This window comes from Melanotaenia boesemani, chromosome 17 (assembly GCF_017639745.1).
Source record: "Melanotaenia boesemani isolate fMelBoe1 chromosome 17, fMelBoe1.pri, whole genome shotgun sequence".
NCBI classification, from domain to species: domain Eukaryota; kingdom Metazoa; phylum Chordata; class Actinopteri; order Atheriniformes; family Melanotaeniidae; genus Melanotaenia; species Melanotaenia boesemani.
Genome location: NC_055698.1, coordinates 20,635,018 through 20,661,147, shown reverse-complemented (window position 1 = coordinate 20,661,147; position 26,130 = coordinate 20,635,018). Strand labels below are relative to the sequence as shown.

Here is a 26,130-nt window from a genome sequence, read left to right as displayed (position 1 = left end):
CGGATAGCTAAAAGCTACCCTTTAATGCATGCTAATGTTATCTAATTTTCAACATGGCCTTGCTAAATCAAGATGATGATATGGATTAACAGTTTGTGGTGTAATGTGTTGGGGAGGGGGTGGGGGATCACAAGGCTTAGTTAAAATAATCTGTTTTCTCTCACAGGTGACTGAGTGCTACTGTTGTTGTGAAATTATTAGAAAACGAGACCCTTGATGAAAAATGCAAACAGCAAAAAGATTGTAACTTACTGGGAAAAGAGTAAAAAAAAAAAAAACCTCCTTAAATTTTTTCATTCAACTACAGTGGACAATAACTACATAATAAAGGAATTACAAAATGTAATACTAAGTCAGTACACCATTATTAATTAATACATTAATGTTAGTGACATTCAAGATATCACTACATAAAAATATGAAAATATTTTAAAAAATAACAAAAAGGTCATTAAGCATATTTATTTTAAGTAATTTATTAAATTAAATTTCTGGCTTTACAGGAAGACCAGGGATTAGTCAGAATATGGAGAAATTAAGGGATGAAAATAAATGTTATTATATAGAATTATTAGATAAAACTGTTGCAATAAAAAAAAAGTTTTTTAATCACTTTTTGGTAATGATTTAATTAATTTAGTTGTCATTTTTTAAATCTTTTAATTATTTCTAATTATATAATTTTTGTGGTCTTTATTTTACTCCATAATTATCACATATATTGTAAAATAAAGATAAATGGAATGAAAAATACTTTAATCCCAGAGGGAAATTGCAATGTTGTACTAGTTTTTTTTTTTTTTTTTTTAATAAAAACTATTATAATCAAATATAGGTTAACACCTTCTTCCAGACGGCGATGGCTGCTAACAGGAATGATCTCCTTTCTGTTTTGTAAGACACTTGACATAGTCTTTCACTGAAGACTCACCATTGTTTCTTCACAGTGTTTGTTCACTGAGAGACTTTGTCAAGTTCCATATTTATTCCCTATTCTCCATATTTAAGATATTTAAATAATAGTGTAATATTGGTTTTAAAATACCTATTATAATTTCATGTCATGAAGAAGAAGAAAAAGAAAAAAAAAAAGCAAAAGAAGGTTAAAGTTGTATTTAGTTAATCAAATTAGAAATTTGTTGTCTTTTAAGGTAACATATAAAGATGAATTTTTAAAACGCAATAGTCAAGGGTTGTACATTTTTGTAATGGTCAATGTTTTACTCCGAATTAGTTCGTCTTTCGCTCTTTAAAAGAAACATAACAACTGCATTTCCCATAATGCGCCGTGGGTGGTGACGTCATTAATCAGCGCAGAGCTGAGGTGGCGTTTGAAAGGAGGTAAACATCTAGGATTAGCTTGTCTGTGTTAAGATTTACGGACAAAAACTTTGATTATACTTTTCAGCATTTCCACAGATTTCATTACCTTGGTATACCTGATATACTCTGAACATCAACATACAACTGTTAGTCATCCTCGTAAGTATTACCTAGATAGTTAGCACGTTGCTACTTAAATGTGTTAGCGCGAAATGAACAGCTTTCAAACGCTTTGTCTCTTTTGACAGGTTGTTGTGAAAATCGTCAGCTTTTACCATGACGAAGCTTATGCAGTGGCTTTCAGGCGTGTCGCTGCTGGGTGCAATTTGGGCTTTGGTCACTTTCGACCTGTTGGAACTGAGCCTTCCGCAGACGTACAAGGAAGTTGCCTGGCCGATGCCTCTCTACCTTCTGGTGTCATTTGGCTGCTTCTCCCTAGCCACGGTGGGATACCGCGTGGCCACTTTTAATGACTGCGAAGACGCAGCGAAAGAGCTCCAGCAGCAGATAAAAGAAGCTAAAGAGGACTTAAGGAAGAAGGGTTTGAAGATGTAGATAATTTAAAGAGACAATGTAGAAACTTTTGAGACTGAGAAGAAAGCACGGAGCGCTATCACACACTGAGGCTACACCTCTGATGTTGGAGCTACTTCAAGCATTACATATGGATAAATTTGAACCCTAAAATGACAACCACTTCATCATTTCCAGCAGTTGTGGTCTAAACATACATCATAGTGACTATTCACACAGTCATATCTTCTGTCATGTCTTTTTAAAGTCTAGAAAAGTATAAATTAATGACTTAAAGGGTGTATTTTGAGAGTTACTTATATATGAGTGAACAGTGTAATCTTACTGTTGCTAAAATAACTGAACTACAGTATATCCTAGTTTCTTCAGTCACTTCTCCAGTAAAAATATGGTTTTACTGAGTAACTCATCTTAAAGCAGATAAATCTAAACTGTCAACATGGATGATGGTAGTTTTGGTTTGAAATACAGTGGTCATGCTGTTTTTAACTCACAATCATCATCTGTAAGGCAGTCATGTATCTCTTTCTCTCATTCATTATCTCTAATGAGTTGCTCTTCACTGAAATGCCAACAAAAGTAGCCTAAAGGTCAGTTTGTAACTATTCTTAGATGCTCTGTCTTCCTCGTCTCCAAAATGCAGCACAGGCTGGACCATGTCATGTGTCTGCATGTTAGAGCTTCTCAGTGCAGATGGACTTAGATTATATCTGTAAAGAAGTGTACATTCCACTATTCAAATCAGTCTTCCCTCAAGGTAATGCTGAAAATGAATTAAACTGGAATTTGTTTTCTAAATGTCTGTTTGTGTGAAGGGGTTCAATACTTCAAGGGGTTATGTTTATAGCTCAACGATGCAGTTCTTTTTCCAACCAAAACCAACACACCTAATGCTTATCTCTTTGTAAAAGACAGGTCTCCTTTGTCCCATGTTGAAGTTAACATAAAATATACATTATACAACATTTTCTGTTCTGCATTTGCAAATGTTTGATCCAGAAATCAGGAAAAAACTAAGTGTGTAACTGAAGGTTTTGATGTTGGCAGTTACTGTTCTTTTGTATGAGCCATAAAAGGCTGCTCATTTTTCCTGCTGTATATAAACAAAGCAGATCTTTGCCAAAGGCATCATTATAGAGCTTCAAAAGCTCCCATAACTTCTGAACAAATGCAAAAGAGTTGGCAGCTCTCTCTGTGAAAGCTCTGTCTTTTGTTCTGCTTGGCTGCGATCCCATCATGCTTTGCAACGTCATGCCACATGAACCTATGCAAGATGTTGCTAGAGCAGACTTGATAAAAGACAACTGGTTATTTTACCAGAAAATCTTCTATTTTGGCAATTACACCAAAGGCTTCCCCCAGTTGTGAAGGATGTTCTTACTTGTAGCCACATGATATGGTAGTTAGTCACTTTTCTTTGTCTCTCTCCTTCCATCAGTCTTACTTTGGAGACATTCATCTGTTCAGACGTTCTCTATAGATTATCAGGAAAAAACAAACACTATTTTAGGCCTAGATGCAGAGCTTGTATAATAATACAAGCATTTTGTGCCTTTATTTTAATCCCTTATTGCAAACATACAGTACATAAGCTTCATCTCAGACTATAGCATTTTATAATAGCAAGTCTAAGTAGATGTAATCTGATGCAGAGACAGAGATGTTTACAAAAGCCAAGGCAAATGACCTCAAATACTCCAGCTATTTTTCTTTAAACCTCTATGCATTTCATTTGCAGCTAACACGAGCCGACCACCATCACCACAGTGGATGAGTGGCAGTATTCTTTTCAAACTTCTGTGAGTTGCGGATCTTCTAGACGTTTTCACGAAAAGGATTCAGCAAAAAACCCTCAATATTTCAATTTTTGAGACATTTTTTTTTTTTTTGATGAATTACCAACATGTGCTGCAGGCCCATTATATGGGTGGAAAAACCATTATTACCAGCTAAAGCAAAAATACAGAAAAAAAAAATGTAGCATGAATGATGTGACCTGTGTTAAAAGAGGCATTGTAGCAGGGATGTGATGCTTCAACTACCTCAAATATGTGAGATATGAGTAAGAAATTTATATTGGCAGAAGATTTTATAGAAATAAACCACAAAGTGCTACACATCATACAAAACATGCTGGGAGAACACAAACTGTTCAGAACCTTGCCAAGATTTATGCCTTGTGAAGATTTTAAAGCAGACAGTAGCATCATATGCATGAACTTTACATGTATGCAAATGCTTAATTTTTCAGTTTGTTTTTTTAATAGTTCTTGCAGGGATACCAAGGATTATTACATGGTCATACTAAGTTAAGATTTAGGCTCATAGTGATTTCTCAAACATGCAGTGTTTTTTTTTTTAATTTCCTGGGCAGTAATGAGCTTTTCATTTACAGGTGTGTTTAGTTTTATTTACTCTTGCAACTCATTTTTGATCAAAGGGCTGATCAACAGTTGCTCTGAAATTGTTTCCAAAAAAGGGGAAAAGTCAGTATGCTGTCAAAAATGTGAACAAAACCAGAATCTATTGTTATGTTAGTGTTTACATCCCATATTTCATTAAAAATAGGACTAGACTGGAATACCAAGTGATGAAAATTAAAACTGCTCTTGTTGCTTCTTGGGTTACTTTGCATCAAGTCACTAACACAGTTGGGTATAAAAAGAGCATCCTAGAGAGGTTGAGTCATTAGTAGTAAATATGGATTAAGATCACATCAATAATACATAACATCATTCAAAGATTGAAAAAATCCAGATGGTTCTCTTCACTTAGAACAAGGCTGAAAACCATGACTGTTTTTAAAACGATGCTGCCTGTGAGCTATGGACATTCAGACACATTTCTGTTGCTGCAATCACTGCTTTGGCTCAGAAATGCTCATAAACCATGGATGCAGCATCACTGAGGCTAAAATAGTGAGGGACATCCTGCTTATTACCAGAATACTGTTTCAAATAAAGCATTTATGATGATTTAGGCGTGTAACAGTCAACATTACATGAGTAACTGACACATCGTTGAATGAGATATGCTGCCATCCAGATGACTACTTTTTTAGGAAATGCCTTTCCTTACTAAATGTAATACGAATCACAACAGCATTTCTCCAAAGTTAAATAATCCAGCTGCTGAAGTGACCTGCCTGCAGTTCTGTCACCCACTAAAAGGATTTGGGGTATTATGAAAAAATGAACCAAACTCAACAAACTAAACTACAACTGAGGAAAATTACATGTTATTCACCCTCTACTCCAAAGAGGTAAGGTGAGAGGTTAAATTGGGAGAGGAGATGAGAAATAAGAAAAAAAGATTAACGGGGATTTAGACAGTGAGAAGGGCAGGCCTTCAGTTTGTGCCCGCAGTATCACCCCAGTGAGACCTAGAGACACTCAGTGACACTGGTGGAAGAAAATCCATCTAAACAGGCTGAGAACCAAGACTAAAAAATGATGGGTTATCGTTTCTCTGCACTGAAAAAAACTTCTTTTCCCCACCCACACATTTCACGGGAAAACCTCAAACCCATCTTGAGATGGACAGAAAGAGAGGAGTCAGTAATCAAGGCCCAGAGTTGGAAGGGGAGGTCTGATATATTTCATATAGAAAGGGTGAATACAATGAGATATGTGACATGATGACAAATGGAATTAAGAGTCATACAGATTAGGTTAATTGGAGGCACAGAAATATTGAATGCTGGTTAAAAAAGGGAAAATAACGCATACAGGAAACCAAAGCATGAGCTGGAACAAGACAGCTGACCCTGGCAGTGGGGACAGTGTTTGACAGGACTTTTCGGGAAGAGGAGACCACAATCCAACCGCTGACGATGGCAGAGGACCAAAATGTGCCCTGATTGGCCCCAAAGTTCCAGTTTATTCTGCATAACCAAGGTGTTTCCTCCCTATCCGCCTCATTTGACCTTGCTGTCATCTAATGCTTAACACGTTAAGCCAGAAAATGCCACTAAAGGCACTTTTAGGAACGCTGATACATTAAGAGGCGATTTAATATGAACATGGAGTACATATCACTGCATGAAAATGATGTTAAAGAGGATGAAAGTCACTTATGGGTCAGTCTGTTATGCTTGTACTGCTCATGAACAGCTGCTTTGATACTTACAGGACACAGGGTCCCGTTCAGGGCAGCGTGGCAGCTTATAAATGCTCCACATAGCTACAATAACATTAGGTAAACTCCCAGAGGTCATGTAAAGCAGATACTCCTGGCTCTTGTGAGTAGGAACATATGCTAGCAGGCAAATAGAGACTGGTCCTCATATGTCCTGCTGATTGGCGATTTGACTTGGCCTGTAGATGCAGAGATGGACCAGCTGTCTTGCTAAATCTACTTTGAATTGTAGCTTCTATTGTAGGTGCTATTGCATGAAGCTGCAGTATAGAAACCCTGCAGAGCAGTTTTGATGATCAAAGGGTCGTTTCCAATGTAAAGAACATCTCTCCAGGATATCTTTATCCAAGTTTAACACGAAGAAAAGAATTCATGAGAAAATACACATAATACACCACAAAATATATCAAAATAATGGGGAAAAAACAACCTGGAACAAGATATACTTATTCTATATTATCAATTAAAAAATGTGTAGGTAGTGTGGTTTCATTGACTGACTGGGTCACTGTCAGAGAAGCATCCATTTCAGGAACTCAGATCCCAGTTGCTGCCAGAAAGGCAGGGTACTACATTTAGTTGGATCTCCAGTCACTCTGAGGGCCAATGTATAGAGATGAAAAACTGCTTATACTCACTCCTAAGAAGAATTTAGAAACAGGGAGGAAGCTGAGCTACTTGTAAAAAACCCATACAGGCATGATGAGAACATGATGCAAACTCCACACAGAAAAGCCCCAGCTGAGGTTCAAAGGGGAACTTTTTTTTGTGAGGTGACAGTGCTAACCAAAACAATAAATGGTAAAATGGTCTGTATTTATATAGCCATTTATTTACCCAAAGCGCTTTACAATATACATCACATTCACACACACATTCACACACTGATGGCTGAAGCTGCCACGCAAGGCACATCAGGAGAAATTTGGGGTTCGGTGTCTTGCTCAGGTACACCTCGACATGAGCTCAACTGAGATAGAGGCTGAGGATTGAACCGGCAACCCTCAGGCTACAAGATGACCATTCTACCTACTGAGCCACCCCATCCACAATACTTTACAGCCCAAGAAGAAGACAGAAGCAGTTGGATTAATTCAAAAGTCCATTTCATTTACTGTCCTTGTAGATTCAGTCAAATGTCACAAAGTAGATTGGATAGTTGTCTACCCATCCATTCATCCAATCATTGTCTAAACCTGCTTATTATAGTCCAGGGTTGCTTGCTGGAGCCTACCCACAGCAGCCACTAGCTGAGAGGTAGGCTACACCCTGGACAGGTCACTAGTCCATCACAGGGCCACTACTCACAGTAAAGATGGAAAATCCCAACAAACAGAGAAACAAGTTGGTTTTAAAGGAACAGTAAAGAAGTGGAATACTCAGCAATGACATTAACCTGATTTCAGTTTGAGCCACCAAAAAAGATTATTGCACAAGTTAAATAACTGTAAACCCTTAGTTTGGTTTAGATGTAAATTCAAAGTGCCTACATATTAATAAATTCCTTATTTAAGTAAATATGTTTTGGTAACAACAAAAACGAGCATTGTGTTAGTGTGTAAATATATCTGGACCTGTCTGTCCTTTCTCTTTTCTGTGATTTCACTTTAAAATGATGTAGTTTCTAGACTTCCAAGCCTGCATAAGCAGTATCCCTGCATTTGTGCTCCATGTTTACATTCTATGTTTATCTCCTGACAGCCCATAACGTTTACTACAGCGCTAAAGGTTTCACACTTGCTGTCCACATTTACTCAAGCTGGTATGTCGAACAAGTACGTAAATAAAAAGAATTGTTCCCTCTTGACGAGCCTCTACTCAGTGGAGCCTCCTCCAGGGGTCGGGCGGTTAAGGGCCCTATCTGACAGCCTTAATTTATGGGCATCTCTTTGAAAACATTGGGGAGTTGTGAAGCTGTGGCACCAGTTTTTGGTGCTACAGCTGTTTTTACTGTCACGGCCGTAAAGCTCCCCTGGGAAGGGAGAGGCAGGAGAAGGAGAGAAGAGAACAATAGCTTGTCATATTGCCTGGAGGCAAGCAAAGTATTCTGCCTGAGGAAAATGGAGGTGTGTGAGTGTTGGTTGTGTGCATAGAAACTGTAATAATGAACATGGCCTGGACTTTTTTCCTTTCTCTCCTTTTGTTTTGTAGATTTTCCACTATCAAGCTACTTTAACCTTGATTCTATTTGTCCCCTGTCACATTAGTTTGTTAGAGCCATTATCTGTGATACTAGCTGCCGGGAGATCTTTCCGGTCTAATCAAAAGAAGAAATGGGTTTGGTTTCCTGGAAGGTTTTTAACACAAAAATCACCCTTATTCCAAGGGGAAAGTGATATTTTATCCAGGATGAAGCTAGGAAATTTGGATGTTGCTTCTTTGTCATGAATATTTACCACATTACTCATACAGAGTCTAACCAAAGACGAAGAGCTGTGGCTGGATGCTGATAAATACACGCTCTACATTGTGCATGATCCTGCATGCCCCAGTCGTATAGATGCAACAGAAGCGTGGTAATCCATTTGCTCCTCACACTACTGGGAAGTTATCAGAAAAGGTTGAACACTCCACTTTCAGTGGGAGACAAAACTAAGAGTCACTATAGTTTTCTCAGACTTTCTTTTACTGTTTTTCAGTGTTCCACTAAGAGTTTACTGAGATATTATCAGCTCTCTGAAGCTCTACTTTAGCACAGAGATGAATACTAAAGCTATAATATTTGCAAATGCTTTTTTTTTCTATCTCAGATGCAGGCACTTTGGAAGACATAACACATTGTTCCAGGTCTGCACCATGATTTATTGATCATACTAACACTTCAGCCCATTTGGTCATTTGTCAAAAGTGCTTCAAACGTTCTCTTACAACAATAATGTTGATATAAAGTCCCACCCACTTTGTGTGCACAGGTGTGAGCCAATTATTTTCCTGGAGCAGTGTTTTACAGTTAAAGACTGTGACATGTGTGCAATCTATCACATTTTTTCCCACACACGAATAAAGCATGAAGAAAAGCTAAAATATGACCTAGTAAAAAGAAACGTATGTTAAAGCATTAGTAAATTCTATAAATTCAAGAGGAGTTAGTGAAATCTTGCATTATTAGGCTACAATAGTTCTGTTTACATGGATGCTTGCTCCATAAATTGTAAGAATAATAACTCAGAATAAAAAAAACCTCTTGCCAAGAGTAATCTCATTTTATTGAAAGGGGTAGTCTTTTTTTTTTAGTACATGGAGTGAATTTAACCATGTATATGCTTGATTCAAATGTTTTTCTGTTGTCATAAAGAATATTATACTTGTAGAGTTGTTAACATCAGGTAACCTGATGGGTTTCTAAGAGAGATATATCCCTTGTCTGGAGCTGTGTGCCTATTTTTCATCTGTTCCACCAGTTTCTGCTGCATTCTTTCACTCACATAGGTCCCTTGTTCTTCTATAAGAAGTGCTACTAAGGGCTACTTAGTGCCCTGCATCCTTAGTAGAAGAGAATCCACATCATTTTAAAGTAGCAGAAAGGCTACCAGGGATTGACGAAAAGCTTTCATTTAATGTAAAAAAAAAAAAAAAAAAACACCTCCGGAAGCCACCTTCTATGATTGATTCTAGTGATCCTGTACTCGGACGCATCCTCCACTTTGAGGAGCTTCAATTCAGCAAATCATGCTTCTCCAGGTTTCATTTTAAATGCAAAATCTTTCACTCATCATTGTATTTGATCTGATTTAGTTGTCTGGACATCTCTGACCATTCCTAGACAACAACACTGGTATATTTTAATCTAAAACTTGGCAGATTAAACTCCTAGAATAATTCAGCACCTTTTCTGTTAACTCCAGTAGTTATCAGCTGTGCATCTCCTATTGGTTGGTAGGTGAATGCTCCCTGGGCTTCTCTAAAGAAATGTTAAACTAAAAACACTATATCCATTAATATCCATAAACGATATATATTTGTATTTAGTTTTGATTTTACATGGCTGCATCCTTGACCAGGTCTACTTTCCATTTTCCCAGAGACTCACTGGTTAAATAAAAACACATGATTTTTTTTTTTTTTTTTCATTTTTTGAACTTCCTTATGATTTGATGGTGCACTAATTATTTTTCTTTTGTTGGTCATTATTTTATTTTTGTATGTAGTTTCTCGTTCGTTCATTTGAACTAAATTCATTCATTCATTCATTCGTTCAAATATATTCTCTCTTTTGGCCCTAAATTAGTATTTTACCTTGAGGATGGCATCAGATGAAAGACAAAAAGGAAGTTTGTTGTTTTTAAGTTAAGTGTAATCCATCCAGTACTTTTAAATTGACTTCATTATAAACCACGAGCTTGGTGGGAGGGACAGCCTTATCTTTTCTTTAATACTCACATGCTATTGCATATTATAGTTGCTGCGGCATCTAATTTAGAATCAAAGACCAACCAATGTACTGCCACTCCTCCAGATATATTGCCATGACAACAAATAATCACATGAAAGCAGTTTTGGTTTTCAAAAAATATCCTTGTTTTTTAATTCACATGAATTTTTTTCACATTTATCATATTTATCAAACTGGTCTTTAATATAATCTATATATATTTATATATACATATTCACATATTATACACTTTTTTTACTTACACATGTACAAAATCAGGCAACAAATATTTAGGTAAAAAGGAGACTGACTTCAGTTTTAGTCATACACTGTTGTGCTTTGTCGTTCTGGCCAGCCTGTCAGGTGAAGCTTGGCAACTCAATTTGATGCTGTGTCTTTTCTGCTGTGAATCAGTGAGGATATTTCTAAAAAATCTAAAACTAAACCTACTACTTTACTTTATTTTAGAAGTATATCTTTGTTTTCCAACAAAGTATCATGAGAAACAGGGTTGAATCCTGCACTAAAGATTTCATACCAGCTCTTTATGTCAGACATTTTAACCAATACAGGGACAAGAACAAACATACAGAGAAGTCCAGCCTCTCGGCAATAAACACAACATCTCAGTGTTTGCTTTTGGCAAAAAAAACAAAACAAAACAAAAAAACAAAACGACAACGAAAAAAAAAAAAACACAACATTTTTCCTCAGCACTCTTTCGATCAGACGCTCTACAGCTCAGGCACATTCTCTGATTCTCAGTTCAACACACACATATATTCACTTTCACACAAGGACCACCTCCACCAGGGGAGAGGAGGAAAAAACCCTCCCCTTTGCCATCAGTAAACATTTCATTTCTTGAGCACAAGGTATGTACAGTAAAACCTCTCAGCTGCAAACGCCATAAATTATTTTCACAGAATGTACACGTAACATAATATAGTGTGTTTTCATGTCCTGTGTGTCTGTGGGGTGTGTTGTCTGTACTGTGCAGCATTAGTGCTACAGTATATAAGCACATGGTCTGCAAAGAAATGGTAGTCATGAGAACAGCTCCCGTGTCTGTAAATGCTACATTTAGATAAAGTAATCACTTGAGACATCAACTTCACTCAATAATCTAGTAACAATACAACAAGTGGTACACAATGCTCAGGGGTGGAATGATGTACAAGATGAAGAGGGGCCGATCTTTGGCTAAAAAGGTTTGAGATTACTTTGCTTATAAATGCTGATTCGATTCATTTAAAAATATGAATTAGACATTAGGTAAGTAGAAGTCTGCTCTTGATTGTTCTTCATATTTCTATGAAGGGATGAGTCTTCAAAAGAGGTTTGTTTTTGGAGAACCCTCCCCCTAAAAAATACAACTCAAAAAGAGCTTTGTCTTAAAAGGGGAAAAAAATACTGTCATCTTCAGAAAAATAAGACAAAGCACCACAACTTTGTCTTGCATTTTCAGTTATTCAGCATATGCTGAACAAGTGAGTCCATCTGTACTTTACAAGCTTTTGAAAGTCTTTCCCTGTGGCCAGCACTGGGCATTGGTTTTTAAGTCAGTGGTTTACAACCCCACAGACTGTCTTCATTGTAGTCCCTGAAAAAAACCTAAGCAGCCTCCCAACAGGACTCCTTCCATGCACTCTCAGAGCAACAAAAGCAGTAATGAAAATGGGAGTAGCAATGAGAGGACTGAGAGCGATGTGGTTTCCACTGCAGAGTTTGTCCGTTTGCTCTTTTGGACATCAGGCAGGATTACCACTGGGTCATCTGCTTGAAGATAGTAGACAAAGACATTAGTTTAGACCCCACTGTAATCCGGAATGTTTCTTTATTGTCTTAAAGTCAGAGATAATTAGAAAGGATAAAGGATTGGTCAACCTACCTGCAGGCAGTCTGTTGGAGGGGTTGTGAACACCACCCCCTGCTCCAACTACAGCCCCGCCCGTGCCTCCTTTTGCTACTCTGGCCTCTTGAGAGCCTGGAAGAAAATGAGAACCACTATCAAGTACTCTGCTGGGGTCTTCCCGCAACTATCAAAAGTGACAGCGCTATTCCCTTTTTATCTAAAGGCTCATTTATGCTCCCTTCTGTTATAAACATTGTCATACGTTGTCGCTCTCATACTTCCATGCATCTTTTACATTGCCATGGCTTTTAAGTCAATTCATCCACTAGTGGGCAGTGCTGCAGTCAGAGCTCACGTCCGCATTCTGATGTCAGTTTAAGACAGTGGTTGGTGGCTGTATTGCACCACTGTAAGTTGTTTGCAACCAACCAATGTGCCTGACAAACTCACAGCCTTTCTTCAAAAGCTCCTGCCATGTGGCGAACCACCATCTCTACAACTATTGCACTTGTCATCTTCTTCCTCCTGTTCCTCTTCTTCTTTTTCTTCTTCTCATGTTTGTTCCTTTTGCTGGTTGCATGTCAGCTATACTGCTCAACACTGCCCCCGCAGTTTCTGGTGGTATTGCGCTGTTTGCTACATCAAGCGACGAATTCATAAGGCCCCCAAAAACGGACCAAACGGTGTAAACCATGTAAACGATAAAGGAGACGGACAAAAGTGTCCATCCGTCTGTGCAATCTATGTTCTGAGTTGAGCAAAAATGGGCCTTAAGGGGGTGACTAAACTCACCATCAGCTGCGATGACATCAACCCTGAGTCTGAGACACTCTTGGCCATGGTGGTGCAAAGGTTTAGCTGCAGAGAAGAGGGAAACAACAACATGGGCATTAACATCCAGACTAATGCACTTATCCACCCCCTTAATCCACCTTCATGCATGCGCGCATACAAACACACACTCACTCTAATTCTTGGCAACAGAAAGACTCAAGGACAAAGCCTTAGGAGCCCATCTGTGACCAGCCAAAGTGTGTCTTGTCCTGCCGTTTATCTAATTACAACCATGGTCAGGGTGACAAAACTGTTTGAGCCTAGTGCACATTCTAACGGGACAAACATTGTTTAAACTGAGCCGACATCCCGACCCCTGTTCATGATCTGCTTCAAAGAGCTGGCTACTGTGTGCCAGAATTTCCCAGCTACTGAAGAGAGACTTCCTTAGTCACACTGTCTTTAAAATGTTAGATATTTTTTTAGTCCCATGAATAATTTAGACTGTCATTAAACTTTCTTCTTCTAGAATAACATTAATATTTCTTAGCAAAATATCTTGCAATGAAATTTGATAATGTCCCCTTTGGGGGATCTTGGCATTTTGTCATCATTCTGACAAAATTTTAAGGAGCCTGTGTTGTGCTCATTTACAGGTTCATAGTGTAATTTGTGGGTCTACTAGAATAAGCTTGCATTAAAAAAATCTCTTTAAGCAGCATCAGCTCTGATTGGTTAAAAATGGTGGAATATGAGTTAAGTGCAACTTCCTTATGTGAGGTGTGTCAAACCAGCTCTTAGATGAAGTTAAAATTTTAGAATGATTGTCAACTTGGATTTCCAACTGAAAAAAATATCCACTGCAACCTCACAAACATTCAGTATTGCTACCTCTTTGTGAGTCATGAAATTAGCTGCATACTGTTCAATCTCTCTTTTAGTTTAGATATGCTGAAATAAGATGCTGGAAATGAGGAGACATTAGCATGTCGACACAACCATTCTGATATGCTAGCTTTTAGCTTAAAGTGCAGTTACCATGATACAAAATACTATTAGAAAACCAAACTTAAACAGCAGCAAATCTGAGTTCAACAGTTAGACTTACAGATATAATAGTAGCTTTCTCCTTGACGAAACTCTTTTCCCAGAGTAAATGGAGTAAAACGCTGGAACTTTTCTGAGAACTTCTCAGCACCGTGGGGTGCAAAGGGATGACCACACTCCCAGCGCATCTGATCATAAGACTGGGGCTTGCAGGACTCATAGTCTTCACGCTCCACCATGTAGAGCACGTAGCGCTCGGCATCTAGCAGTGGTACCTCACCCTGAGGGTAATGGGGGCAGACGATGTCCAGGTAGTCATTGAGCTTCACCTCCACAGCATAGTTGTCCCATTGAAACCTGTGGAGAAGAATGGAGGAAGGTTACATGATTAGCAGGAGACTGATAACTGTGGTTATAGCATCGGAGCAGTAATAAATATAAGCTTCAAAACCTGAGATTATATATTGATCGGCTGCATGCTGCCGTACAACAGGGAAATCAGAGGAAAGGCCAGAGAGTATAGGATAGGGGATAGGAAACAGGACAACAAGAGAATGTTTGCATGGGAACATGTGTGTGCTGAAGTGGAATTAGGAGGGGAAAACAACAGAGGAAAATGTGATCTGCAGAGAACATGCACATAAATATGGATGAATTTGAGACCAGAGTAGCTCCTGTTTGCTGCTTTGTTGAGAGTTAGCAGTGAGTGCACATTGATCCCATGTCCCCCAGGAGCTGAATGATGTTTACAAAGAAACATTAGTAGTCAGTTAGCCAGTCAAGACAGGAGATGAGTATTGACATCTGCAGGGCTACACAAACACTCCCACAAATAGTGTAGCAGAATGCACAATGAAAAATGCATCTAAACAGTGAATGGTACACACCAGAGTTTATAAAAGAAAGAAACATGGATGTCACATGTGTTCTAACCCATTCATTAGAATGAAATGAGCAGGCACATACAACACGAGTCTGGTGATGGTCTATAACACTCTTCCATCACATTCCCTCTCATTACAAATACAGACAGACAGACAGTCAGACTGTCTCCCCTCCAGTCCTCCCCACATCCCTCCCTTCACTCCTCCGCCCTCTTTACGATAGTCTTTAACTTAACTTCCTCCTCTTCTCTTTCACCAAAGTAGCATTTATTGTGTTCTGCATCAATGCACATAAACAATCTCAGAGATTCAAAAAGTTCAGACTAGTTAAATAACAATTTAATGCACTCTGAAGCAGTTTGCCTTATTTAAACAATCCATGACTCCCACTCCCACTCTCCCACTTGGGTTTGCTTTCAGAGATATTATAACTTTATCTCCAGGGAATTTTCACTAAAGGTATTTCAGCTTTGTCTCCTTCCCCCTTACTGAGTGCTCCAGGGGCAGGTCACAGCTAATGCTCTCTTCTCAGCCAAAGCCATCTATCAACAGCCTGAAGCAGTAGCTGACCACCAGTAACACACACAAACTTGCACACACTTCACAGTAATTCTCATCTATCAACAACCTAAAGCTGTAGCTACCTACTATTTACACCTACTGAACCCACAGAGACACGCATCTCCTCCCCTAGTGCACAGCTCCCCGAGTGATGCCTATCAGTTTACCATCTGCTACAGTTCTGGATTGTCAGTGCGATGATGTTTGACAGAGTTAAATATTTTCACAGTACACAGGGAGAATGTGTGTATAATATAGGGTTTTGCTGTTTTTGCAATGCATATATATATAGACCAGCCCAAACAGGAGGAGCCGACAATCTGAGCTGCAAATCTTATGAGTTATTAGTACTGAGAAGCCTGCAGGGTGTTAAGCTGACACCTTTACCACTGAAGTAGGTTTTTCTCTGTGAATTGTGGCATTTCTCATAAAACTCCTTAAATGTAACTAGTAGCAATTGGGGGGAGTTTGTGTTTGTGTGACAGGGTCCATATGTGTGGCTAATGATCAAAGGGCACAGGCACCAGTCGCTCATTAGTTAGTGATGTTGTTTGTTGCCATGGGTCTCCCCCTGGTAATAGGATAGACGCTGTGGCTCCAAACTCCGGGCCCTGACTCCTGCTTCCCTTTTGGCTCCCTTCCCCCATCAGTTTACTCATCTCTGCCTGACTGCATTCCCTCACTACTAATGACCAGATAAGCCAGTAACACCATTACAGCGGGAGCACGTCCCCATCTGAAAACAAGTATCTGTTTAGTTTGTTGATGAAACTTCTATTAAACTGTGCTGATAGCGATGCGTGTGGCAGCCAACTTCTGGAGAGGGAGAACAATAATCATTTTGCTATACTCCACAAAGCTTGGTGCTTATCTTCAGTTTGCCTGCCACACTCTGCTTACCAGATTGGTGCTTAAGTGTGTGTCCCCCCCGCGCCGCTACTTTCAATTCCATTTAAATCGATAACACCATTCAACAAGAGCTGTCTGTTTGTGCCTGACAGACTTATCATCCCTCTGCAAACACTAAAAACAGAAACAAACTCCTTTCGCCCAATCCCTCCCTCACCCCTAGCTCTGATTACAAACTGGTTAAGGTATGGTCCTGGTGTGTTCATCAAAAGAGGGTCGGAGGGGGGTGCAATTAAAACACAAAAAAGGGTATTAAAATTGCCCTGGAGGGGGGTAATTATACCCTCCTGCTCCCCACTTCCCAGCCCTTTTTAGGGTGAAACATGAATAGGAGTGGGCGAGGGGGGTCAAAGGGCCCAGGCTGGGGCTGGCTTTTGAAGTTTCTCCCACTAAATGTTTCTGTGTGAGTGCTACAGTTGCTTTATCAATGCAACTGCTTCATACAGTGTCTCTATTCACAATGTGCCTGCACTGATGGAGTAGCTCACTTAGCAGAGAGAACAGTCGCTGAATGCGCACCAGGGGAGGCTGGCTAGTGCCTTTTATTAATGGTAAAATAGATTTAATTATCCTGCTGCCTTTTGTTCCCCTCTAACGCCTCTGCATTGAAACGTTCCACATCATCAGCTTAATTAACTGATTGGAGTAACTCCCTTCAAAGCGAGTGCTGGCTTCTGTGTTAAAACGTTAAGCTAACAGAGTCAAACCTTGCCACCTTTTGAACACTTCCATCACAAACCAGTGTGTGTCTCTTGTTTTTCCCCTCTTCCAGACTTTTTCCTTGTCTATGTAAATGAACTGCAATGATTTACTCTATTGTTCATACCAGGATACCTTCAATTAATCATGGCCGAGCTTGAAGCGTGGAGATTGGTGGTATTCTCCATTATAGGCTGATTTGTGGAACTACGGCATGCAGCAAGCATTGTTTGCATGGGTATCTGTCTCACCCTGATACATTTAATTGTGGGATTGTTTATATCTGAGTGCGTGTATGCGTAGCCTCTCTAGAGCTCTGAGGAATCTGGGAGTGTGTTTCAGTCATGATAAGGTGGATAATGAAGGCCAATAATGAACAGCGATGATAGCAGTGAGAGAATGTCAAACGGTCAGATGTGTAAGCTCACAGTCTGGTGAAAAATATGGTACAGACTGTATCCGGCTACTCTTCCTCCTCTTATAAGAGGGAGTTCCTGATTTACTGGAAGCTCTTCGGGAGCAGGAGCCTAATCTCTCTTCTTTAATCTCTCTGGTCTGCCTTTTTCTTTCTTCTCAACCTCTATCCTCTCCTTTCATCCATCCATCACCTTCTCATCTCTGTGCTCTATCACCCTGTGGAATGTTGGACCTCTGAGGCGAAGAGGCCACAATGTGGATCAAAGGTCGGACAATTGCCAAGCCAGCACTGGAGTTTTATATATGGACAGTCAGCAAGAGGGAGTTTTATGGATTTTAAATTTCATAGATGGATGTTATGACAAAAATTGTTCTTTTAAAAGATTGATCCAAACCTAATCTAAAATAAAGATCTGACCAATGAATCTACAAAGTTGTCTCCCATCTCTATGAGGTCCATACAGCCGCTCTGGCAACACAAGCAACATTATTTTCTGCCTGGGTTGTACACATGCCACAAACATGACCCAAAAGTTGACTGTTTGACCGCATGGATGAGTGAACCAGAATGTGGGGGACCATCTAATCGGCTCGTACAAGCCGGGATTATTGGGTGGAGCAGAGGCAGTGCTGGAGTCCATTCATCAGCACCAGACCCTGCTTAATACAGGGGCTTAGAGTGGACAGCGAGGTCCAGAGTGGGGGCTGATGGCTGGGGAAGGGGTGGCACAAGCAGAGTAGGACCTTTTTTTTCCAACCACTGTTGCTCTCAAACAGAGAAGGATATTACCTCTTGTAAAATGTGGAATGAGTGGTGTTAAGAGAAAAATGACAGATACCAAACACAAGGGAGCAGTTCACTTCAAAATAACTTAGTGAAAATCACGTGGCACTTTAGAGAATGGTGAAAGCTTAAGTTGAGCTGTTTAATGCTATCACTTAAATTCCTGTTGTTTTATTCATTTATCTATTCATCCATCACTGTCGGCCATTCCCTCCCACTCTCTGTCCATCTTTCATCACTCGATAAGCAAACCAGATCCCCATGTCAACTCCATCCCTCCCCCATCCAGAAACTTGCTGAACCAATCACAACCTGTCCTGGTGGTATTCCAAATATGCAACTTTTTGACCCACTGTTTGCAGAGCCAAGCACAATGCGATGTGGTCATGCTGGGGTTGTCATAGAAACAGATGAGGTCCAACTCTTTTGGCTTCTCCCTTTCAACATAATAATTCTAGTCTTCCTTCTTTGCTCTGTGTCACTTTCAGTCATCCATCTCAATCAGCTTTCTCCTGTCTGCCATTCAACCTTTGCCTGTCTGCATCATTGGTCATTCTGCCAGCGTCCCTGGCTGATCTAGCTGAGTTCCTGTTGCCACCCAGTTAAGTGAAAATGCTGGACGAAAGTCTTACAGAGAAATAACTGTCTGACTCCTCTGGACTAAAGGGGGCTTAGATGAATACATATGCTCTTTCCAACTGCCTTGTGTTGTCGCCTGAGCCTTTTTTATCATAAGTGGCCAAATCAGAAAAGTCAAAACTGACATCACATTTCTCAGCATGCAAATATCTGTACAAAAAAAATACTGAATAGATTTCTACAAACTAAAACTTTCATTTTGGCACAGCGCTTGATTTTCAATATCTAATTGTAGTAATGGAAATGATGCAACTCACCTCTAGGGATAACATTTTTATGTGGAGAACATGTTTATAAATGATATCTACACTTTTAACAAAAGAAGTAAAATGAAGAAAAGCAAAAGAAATACACAATAGTATGTATTTGTACAACAAAACAAATGCAATGGCTCTTTTCACAGATAATATCTGATCTTTACTGGCTGATTCTTCCTCATTCAGACCCATAAACACTGTTAGTTTACCGAGTATCACCAAGACTTGACAAACAAGTCTGGGGTGGACACACGTACACACTCTTGGGTTGAAATCATGAGAAAGTAAATGTACCGTAATCATGAATCTGCACCCGTATGGGGCTTATCTTCCTCTATGATTTTTTTTTGTAAATTACTCTAGAGTAGAGGTGCACAGTGGGAAGAAGCAGGGGAAGTCTGGTGCAAAGATAAGGAAGAGGTAGAAGGACGGGCAGAGTTCAGGGAAACACCAGCGGGTTCATTGGGGTAACACTCATCAGAGGTGAATCCAAACAGACATTTAAAAGATTTTTCCACTGGACAGGCACGGAAAATGGATCCTAAATACTGTTGCCACTGTTGAACACATCCCTCATAAAACAATTACTCACAGCTGATCTAAGTATTCTCACCCGTGAAACATTTCTCATATGAGTCTGGGAAGTTCAACCATCTCCTGCATTCAGACTTTTATGGTCTTGCGTGTGTTGGTGTGTGAGAAATGTATTGTTTATTGTGCAGACAGGATACGCAGTTTTCCCGGGAAAATACGTTTACAGGAAGTGCAGCACTTTGCAGGAGACACACAGCAGACAGTGTGCAGACTCTGGCAATGCCAACAGCACGCCTGCGGGAAGTTAAAACCTTTGGCCTGATTCACTATCTGGTGCAGTCAATAAAACATGCCCTACTACTTCTGGAGCAGCTAGATCGAGTGAGAATATTGAGCAGGAAGAAAAATAAGGGGAAAAAAAATCTTGTCAACATGGTCAAGTCTGTAAAGATAGGAAAAGTCAACACCTTACACTGGCCATTGAGGATGAAAGAGATGATTGCCATCTCTGAATATTTTCCCCAGATTGAATTTACCAGACAGATTACAAAGCCAGATTAAGAGTGTTGGGAGGGGCACGGGGGCAGACAATTCCAGACAAAGATGGATAGGCTTAGGAATTTTCTGAAAAGAACACAGACCAAAAGAGGGGGAGGGGTATGCGGCTGGATTAGGAAGTGAAGTGGGAGACGTGGAGGCTTTTTTCTAGGAAAGTAACTTTGTTTCAGGTTACTTGGAAATCACAGAAATCCTTTTTCTATTACACCTACCTAATCACACCCGCCAATGTGCCTACCCGATCTAATCTTTCATCTCTCAACCATGCATGCGGGCACATGCACAGAAGGCAAACAGACGCTGCTACCTTCACTCCATTTGTTTTCTCTTAAGTTTAAATTCCCTCTTTTGCTGACTTGAGTTCTCAGACTGGTTCTACTGCTTCCACTGCTCTAAAAAGACACATCATAGGGGACACCCACACAAGAACAGAAAAGTGGAAAGACAGGGAAGTGTTCAAGTAAATACAACCCTTTTGCTCAGAAGATTCGAGTGGCTTTTCATAAGAAAGTAAAAGAAGGAAGCTTTAAAAGGAAAGAGTTGAGGGGGAAAAAAGCATGAAGGAAAGGGCAAAGTGCCTTGTGACGGATCACCATGGGTGCCAATAACGATAAAAAATTCCACACCTCTTAGCATGCTTCCCCTCTCCCCCACTTCTCTGAGAACCAGAGTTGGAGGTGAGGAAATAATAGACTGAAAAGGGACAGCTTGTAATGTTGAGATAAAAGCTGTAGAAGGAACGAAGGGGACCGAAAAGACAGGAGGGGGAGAGAATAAGAGTTTCCCAGAGGCAGAGCCATGACTATGTGAAGAGAAGCTAGCCTGAATGGCAGCGAGTATTCAGGGACCACCGCCGTGACAGAATGACTGACAGATTGATAGAGGCCGTGCCACTTCATCACATGGTGAACTCTGACCCTTGATCAGTCACACCAGTTACTATTCTCTTTCTGTGGCCCACTGTGAAGACCATTCCTCCAATTTGTATGGGACGAATCACAAAACAGCCACATTAACTGGATAAATACCAAGAAAATCCTTCATGAGGGTGAAACATACCAGAAATAACTCTCTTTTGAGCTGAGAGAACATGAAAAAAAAAAAAGATTCTTGGTTAGTAATGGTCCAATAAAAGCACAATGAAAGTTCAGATTTTGAACAAGCTAACTAAAAGACAATAAAGTTTAAATAGAATGAGTTTTTGAGAAAAAAAAAGTGATTATTTGCACGAGTGAGGCACAAAACAGTTAAAAGATTCACAGAACCAAGCTGAAAAGGGAACCTGGCCAAAATAAGGGAGAGGGAGGCGGTGGAGAGAGAGGGAGACAGGTACAAAGCAGAAGAGGAGGAGGGTGAAGAGTGAAGGTGGAGGTCTACTCATGCTCTGTCAGCAAAGAAAAAGGAAAAGGAAGAAAGAAGGAGTGAAAGAATAGATTATTGCCTCACACTGCACTTGTACAGCACACAGGTCTCCTAGGATGATGTTATTAGCTATAACCATGTGGCTCGCGTATGTGTGTATGACTGGGTTAATGTGCATGAGAGTGTGTGTGAGTCACAGTGAGTAAGCTCATACTCAGAGACACTCCCTTTATGAAAAACCTTGCTCACACACTGGCATGCCAAACCAGGCTGATTGGGAACACTAGTGTGCGTCTTTCTGGGAAGCGAAGCTTGTAGGTGATTAGGCTGTTGCTAATCAGAAACAAAGGTTGGGAATATACCGACTGGTAAGATGTAGGAAAGTGCTGAAACGCAAATACTGTTGGAACAGATTTTACCCATGCTGAAACAAAGTAGTCGTTAAAGTTCAAGCAGACTCGACCTTGAAAGTCAGCAGGCCCCGAGGTGTGCCCACATGCTGGGAAACTGTGCAAATGTATGTGTGTGTGTGTGTGTGTGTGTGTGTGTGTGTGTGATCCTTCAACAAACAAGCTGAGAAAAAGGAAATGGGCCTGAGCCACAGGGACCAAAGTGATCAATCTGAGATCAATTTGATTAATGACAGCTTTCTGAATAACGGACAGTGCAACAAACCTGGGCCAGTAGGAGGAAAAGCGACCACCACGAGGGAAATGATGGATGTCAACACACTGTATCAAGTGACGGGTCAAAGGGGAGAGGAGATTGCTGGGAATGATGAAATGTGCTGAATGAAAATATTTAGAAAAAAAAAGTCTACGTTTTTTTTTTTCTTTCTTTTTCTATGAACCCAGGATTAAGATTCGCCGAAGGGAGAGATTTAGCGGAGTCATCTGGAAAAAAATAGCAAGTGCAAAAAAGATGTATTACCAGGATATATACAAGCAGGAGAACAACAAAACGCCCCTCCATCTGGGACTTTGACTTTACTCCGGTTTTCAGAGAAAAGCTTTGTCACTGTAATTACGGACTTTGAGAATATTAAAACCCACAGTTGAAGCCACATGGGAGGATAAAGGGGGAGAAAGTGGTTGGGTGTAAGCTTGTGAGAGAACATTCAATGTTTGAGTGTGAGCCCCACACTGATTGATTTAGATGGCATCTCTCGGTGTGACTGAGTGATTGTCTGCCAGGTGTCTGTTTGCGTTTGCCCTTCCATGTGTGTCAGTGGGTGTGTTTATGTGTGTGGGTGCATGTAGAAGTTTGTTTGTGGAGCGCAAACCTGACCCTCTTCAAACCCCGAGCCATTTCACCCCAGCCATCATCAACCATACTCTTAATTGACCCGCACTTATTCCAAATGGCCCCTAACCCCCACGATTTGAGCTCCAATTTCTCCTCCCTGAGCAATCCATCTCTCTCCCACATGTTGTGACCTACTGGGCAGGCTTCAACTTACCTCCTCTGTCTCTGTCCTACACCATTATTACTCGTCTTACCAGCTGAAATAAGAACACTTTCACATACAACCCCATGTGATATCTTTTGATTTAGAGGATACAGCAACCTCCCACTCCACCCAGAGGTTAGAGTTCTCTGTGAGATGGGGAGGATATTGCAACAGATATTTCAACACATTCTGCTGTGAGTCAAGCCTGTAAAATTAACAAGGAAAATATAACCTTTACCGAGGAAAAATTTGACCCTTCATTCCCGATAGATAGGTTGTCAACTCATGAATGAAAAAAGCAAAACTAAAACTTCCTGCAACCACATTCCCCAGAAGCACTGATCCCAAATAATAGGCTACATGCAGCTGTCTGTCCGTGAAACCCCTACATTTACGTTTAAAGCCTCCTTCTTCCATTCAAAGCATCAATTGCTTAAAATCCCAACCACCAATCTACAAAGATAAATACATGATATAACCTGATAAAAGGTAATCTTGCAACACAAGTACAAACAGACTGCAAAACGGATTAAATCTGAACAGGTTAGTCAATGAATTACAGCTAAACAGCACTATAATAACAGGCTCAGAAAGAGAGTAAGGGGGAGGGAGCATGACTTCCAAGTGTTTTGCATTATCATGTCAACGGCAGCCAGTTGCTTCCAATCGTAAATTCATCACAACATCCTGGCTGAATATGCATGCGCTGCAACAATTCAGTGTATGAAGAGTTCATTTAAATTTTAATGCACAAATAATAATAATAATAATCAGGATTTTCTTCAATTAGAGAAATGAGCGAGGAATGAGAAAGTGAGGATGAACTGAGCATGGGAAAACTCAAATGAAAGCAGATATTCACTTTGGGTTGGTGCTGTTCCAGTAGACGCTGTGCCGCTCCGCTGAAGCAAACCAGGCGCAGACGCTCACAACGAAGCCAACAATCCAAAGCATATCCATGTCGGAGAGGAGTGGAGGCATGCAGAGAGAAAGGGGAAAACACAACTCAAGCAGGTTGTGCAAAACCTAAAAAAAAAAAGTTTCCCGAAAAGTGCTCGTCTGCGCACCTGAAGACAGCACGCTCAATTACACAGTTGCTGTAAATAAAAACTATTCGGTTTGTAGAAAACTGAAAAAAGAATCTGCACAGAGCAAGTGAACTCGTCAAATCCGTAGTGAATGAGCGTTCGAGTTGCGTGGAGGCTGGTTTTGTAAAACGTATTCAGCCTTAAACCACGCCCCTCTAAATGAGAAGCCACCAATCAGAGCGCTGTCCGAGAGACGCGAGCTTCCCAGGTCTTTATACTCTGCACACAACATCTCAGGGGGATGTACGGATGAATCCACAACATTCACTGTAAAATCTCTTTGATTGTTACAATATCACAGCATGGTGCTTGAAACATTAAATGTGTGTTTATCAAGGAAAATGATTTATTTAAAACATGACTTCAATACCAAATTTTGCAAGGTCAATTTCTATAGTAATACTTGAATTATCCCTTTAAAACTTGTACTGGTGGTTTATCTTATCACTAGGGAAGAGAAAACATGTTTTTTGTCATTCAACACATAAAAAAAAAAGCAAAAACAAAATAAAACAAACAAACAAACAAACAAACAAACAAACAAACCAAAAACAACCTAAAGTTAATATTTGTTCACAGAATATAAAAATAAATATTAGTTGAGCTTACAAATTCTGTTGTTGCTGTGTCTTAAGTGGATTTTCCACAGTGGAAAGAGGGCATCATGGCTTCAAAACAACAACACCAAAATACATCCCAGAATATTAGTATGGAGCTAAATTACTACCTCCCTAACGTATTGTAAAAAAAGCCTATGCATTACAGGTGCCAAAACAGCATCATACATTACATTACACCCCATTATATATAGCCTTTCCAGTTATTTAGTCAACCTGTGAATGTGTTGTAATTGCAAGCCTTTTCCCCTGAACTTTTATCAGTCACTAAAGTGCACCACCCTGCTTGAATATCGGTTGGGGAACAACTGGTGTGTTTGCACAGTGATTTCTTAAACTTAAGGTATATTTTTGTCCTACAGGTTTTTTATGACTCTTCTGTATAATGACAGACATTAGTGGTGCCTGTCACAATGTTGTCCTCACAGTTATTCTGTTGTATGGGGAAATTAGTTATTTACATGTCTAGCAAATCCCCTTTTAAATGTGTTTTCATGGTTTTGAAATAATATAGTGAAGCTAAAGCAATATAGAAGGTTAAACACAAAGATTTATTTTCTATTAGATAGATTGCAAGTCCTTATCCTCATTTTTTGTTCCTATCTGGATTTGGAGCTGCTTGTTCAGTGTACTACCAGAAAGAGGGTTTCGATCCAATTTCTGCTTGATATTGTACTTTATTTAGAACTTGTTTAGCTGCATAACTTTGACAGTCATTGATGGAAACAACAAAAAGTCAAAGTAGGTAAAATAAAAGAAGAAGTACTCTTAATCAATTAAACATGTTTATTTTTAGTTTAGAGATTTAACGTCTTTTCCGGACATGCATAAGATTCAGGGATGCGATCAGAAGAACTCTGCAGGGGTTGGTCCATATTTAGGAAACCAGTGGGTGAGCTCCTGATGTAACTAGGATGTAACACTTAATCTGTAAGGCTTTTAAAAGAAAAGCAGAGACGGGTGATAAATTGGTATATTTTTACAAAATGATAGACTCAATGCAGACTTGAGGTAAACCTTACAATATTTCATGACTGTTATTAAATAGATTAATCCATAAGAACCCAACGTGAAATATTTATTACATATGGTTTCTGAGACATTTTACTTCAATTTATGGTATAAACTTTGCTCAAAATCCTGTTGAACACAATCTGATACTTGTCTTCTGTCCTCTAACAGATACCCAGAAGCAGAAAACCACATTATAATATTTTTAATATATGACAGGGTAATAAATGGTAGATATCCCGCCCCCCAAAAAATTTAAATTTTTTTGTTACATTTTGTTAAAGGGTCAAATAAAGACCTCATATTAAAAAAAATTGA

At 39.7% G+C, this 26,130-nt stretch overlaps 2 protein-coding genes across 3 annotated transcripts; one reads left to right on the top strand and one right to left on the bottom strand.

Annotated features, from left to right (window-relative positions):
• The first annotated feature begins 1,299 nt into the window (after positions 1-1,299).
• On the top strand, positions 1,300-2,655 carry dpm3 (dolichyl-phosphate mannosyltransferase subunit 3, regulatory). Its single transcript, XM_041967236.1, has 2 exons — positions 1,300-1,482; positions 1,572-2,655. The coding sequence occupies exon 2, from the start codon at positions 1,600-1,602 to the stop codon at positions 1,876-1,878; it is 279 nt and encodes a 92-aa protein (XP_041823170.1). The 5' UTR covers positions 1,300-1,482; positions 1,572-1,599; the 3' UTR covers positions 1,879-2,655.
• Positions 2,656-9,996: 7,341 nt separating this feature from the next.
• On the bottom strand, positions 9,997-24,263 carry efna1a (ephrin-A1a). Of its 2 annotated transcripts, none has more exons than XM_041967242.1 (5): positions 23,959-24,263; positions 14,104-14,399; positions 13,014-13,079; positions 12,258-12,353; positions 9,997-12,145 (listed from the first exon to the last, which is right to left on the bottom strand). In XM_041967242.1, exons 1-5 carry the CDS (start codon positions 24,075-24,077, stop codon positions 12,018-12,020), a joined length of 705 nt encoding a protein of 234 aa, XP_041823176.1. In that variant the 5' UTR covers positions 24,078-24,263; the 3' UTR covers positions 9,997-12,017. The 2 variants fall into 2 exon arrangements, with proteins under 2 accessions (XP_041823176.1, XP_041823177.1); XM_041967243.1 differs by having other exon boundaries at positions 9,997-12,142.
• Positions 24,264-26,130: the final 1,867 nt, after the last annotated feature.

Excerpts from the sequence above, each read along its gene's own strand:
- dpm3 (XM_041967236.1), top strand. The coding sequence starts at position 1,600 with ATGACGAAGCTTATGCAGTGGCTTTCAGGCGTGTCGCTGCTGGGTGCA.
- efna1a (XM_041967242.1), bottom strand. The coding sequence starts at position 24,077 with ATGCCTCCACTCCTCTCCGACATGGATATGCTTTGGATTGTTGGCTTC. Across the intron at positions 14,400-23,958 it reads TGGAACAGCACCAACCCAAA|GTTTCAATGGGACAACTATG; the intron begins GTGAATATCTGC and ends TCTTCTCCACAG. Across the intron at positions 13,080-14,103 it reads AGAAAGCTACTATTATATCT|CTAAACCTTTGCACCACCAT; the intron begins GTAAGTCTAACT and ends TCTTCTCTGCAG.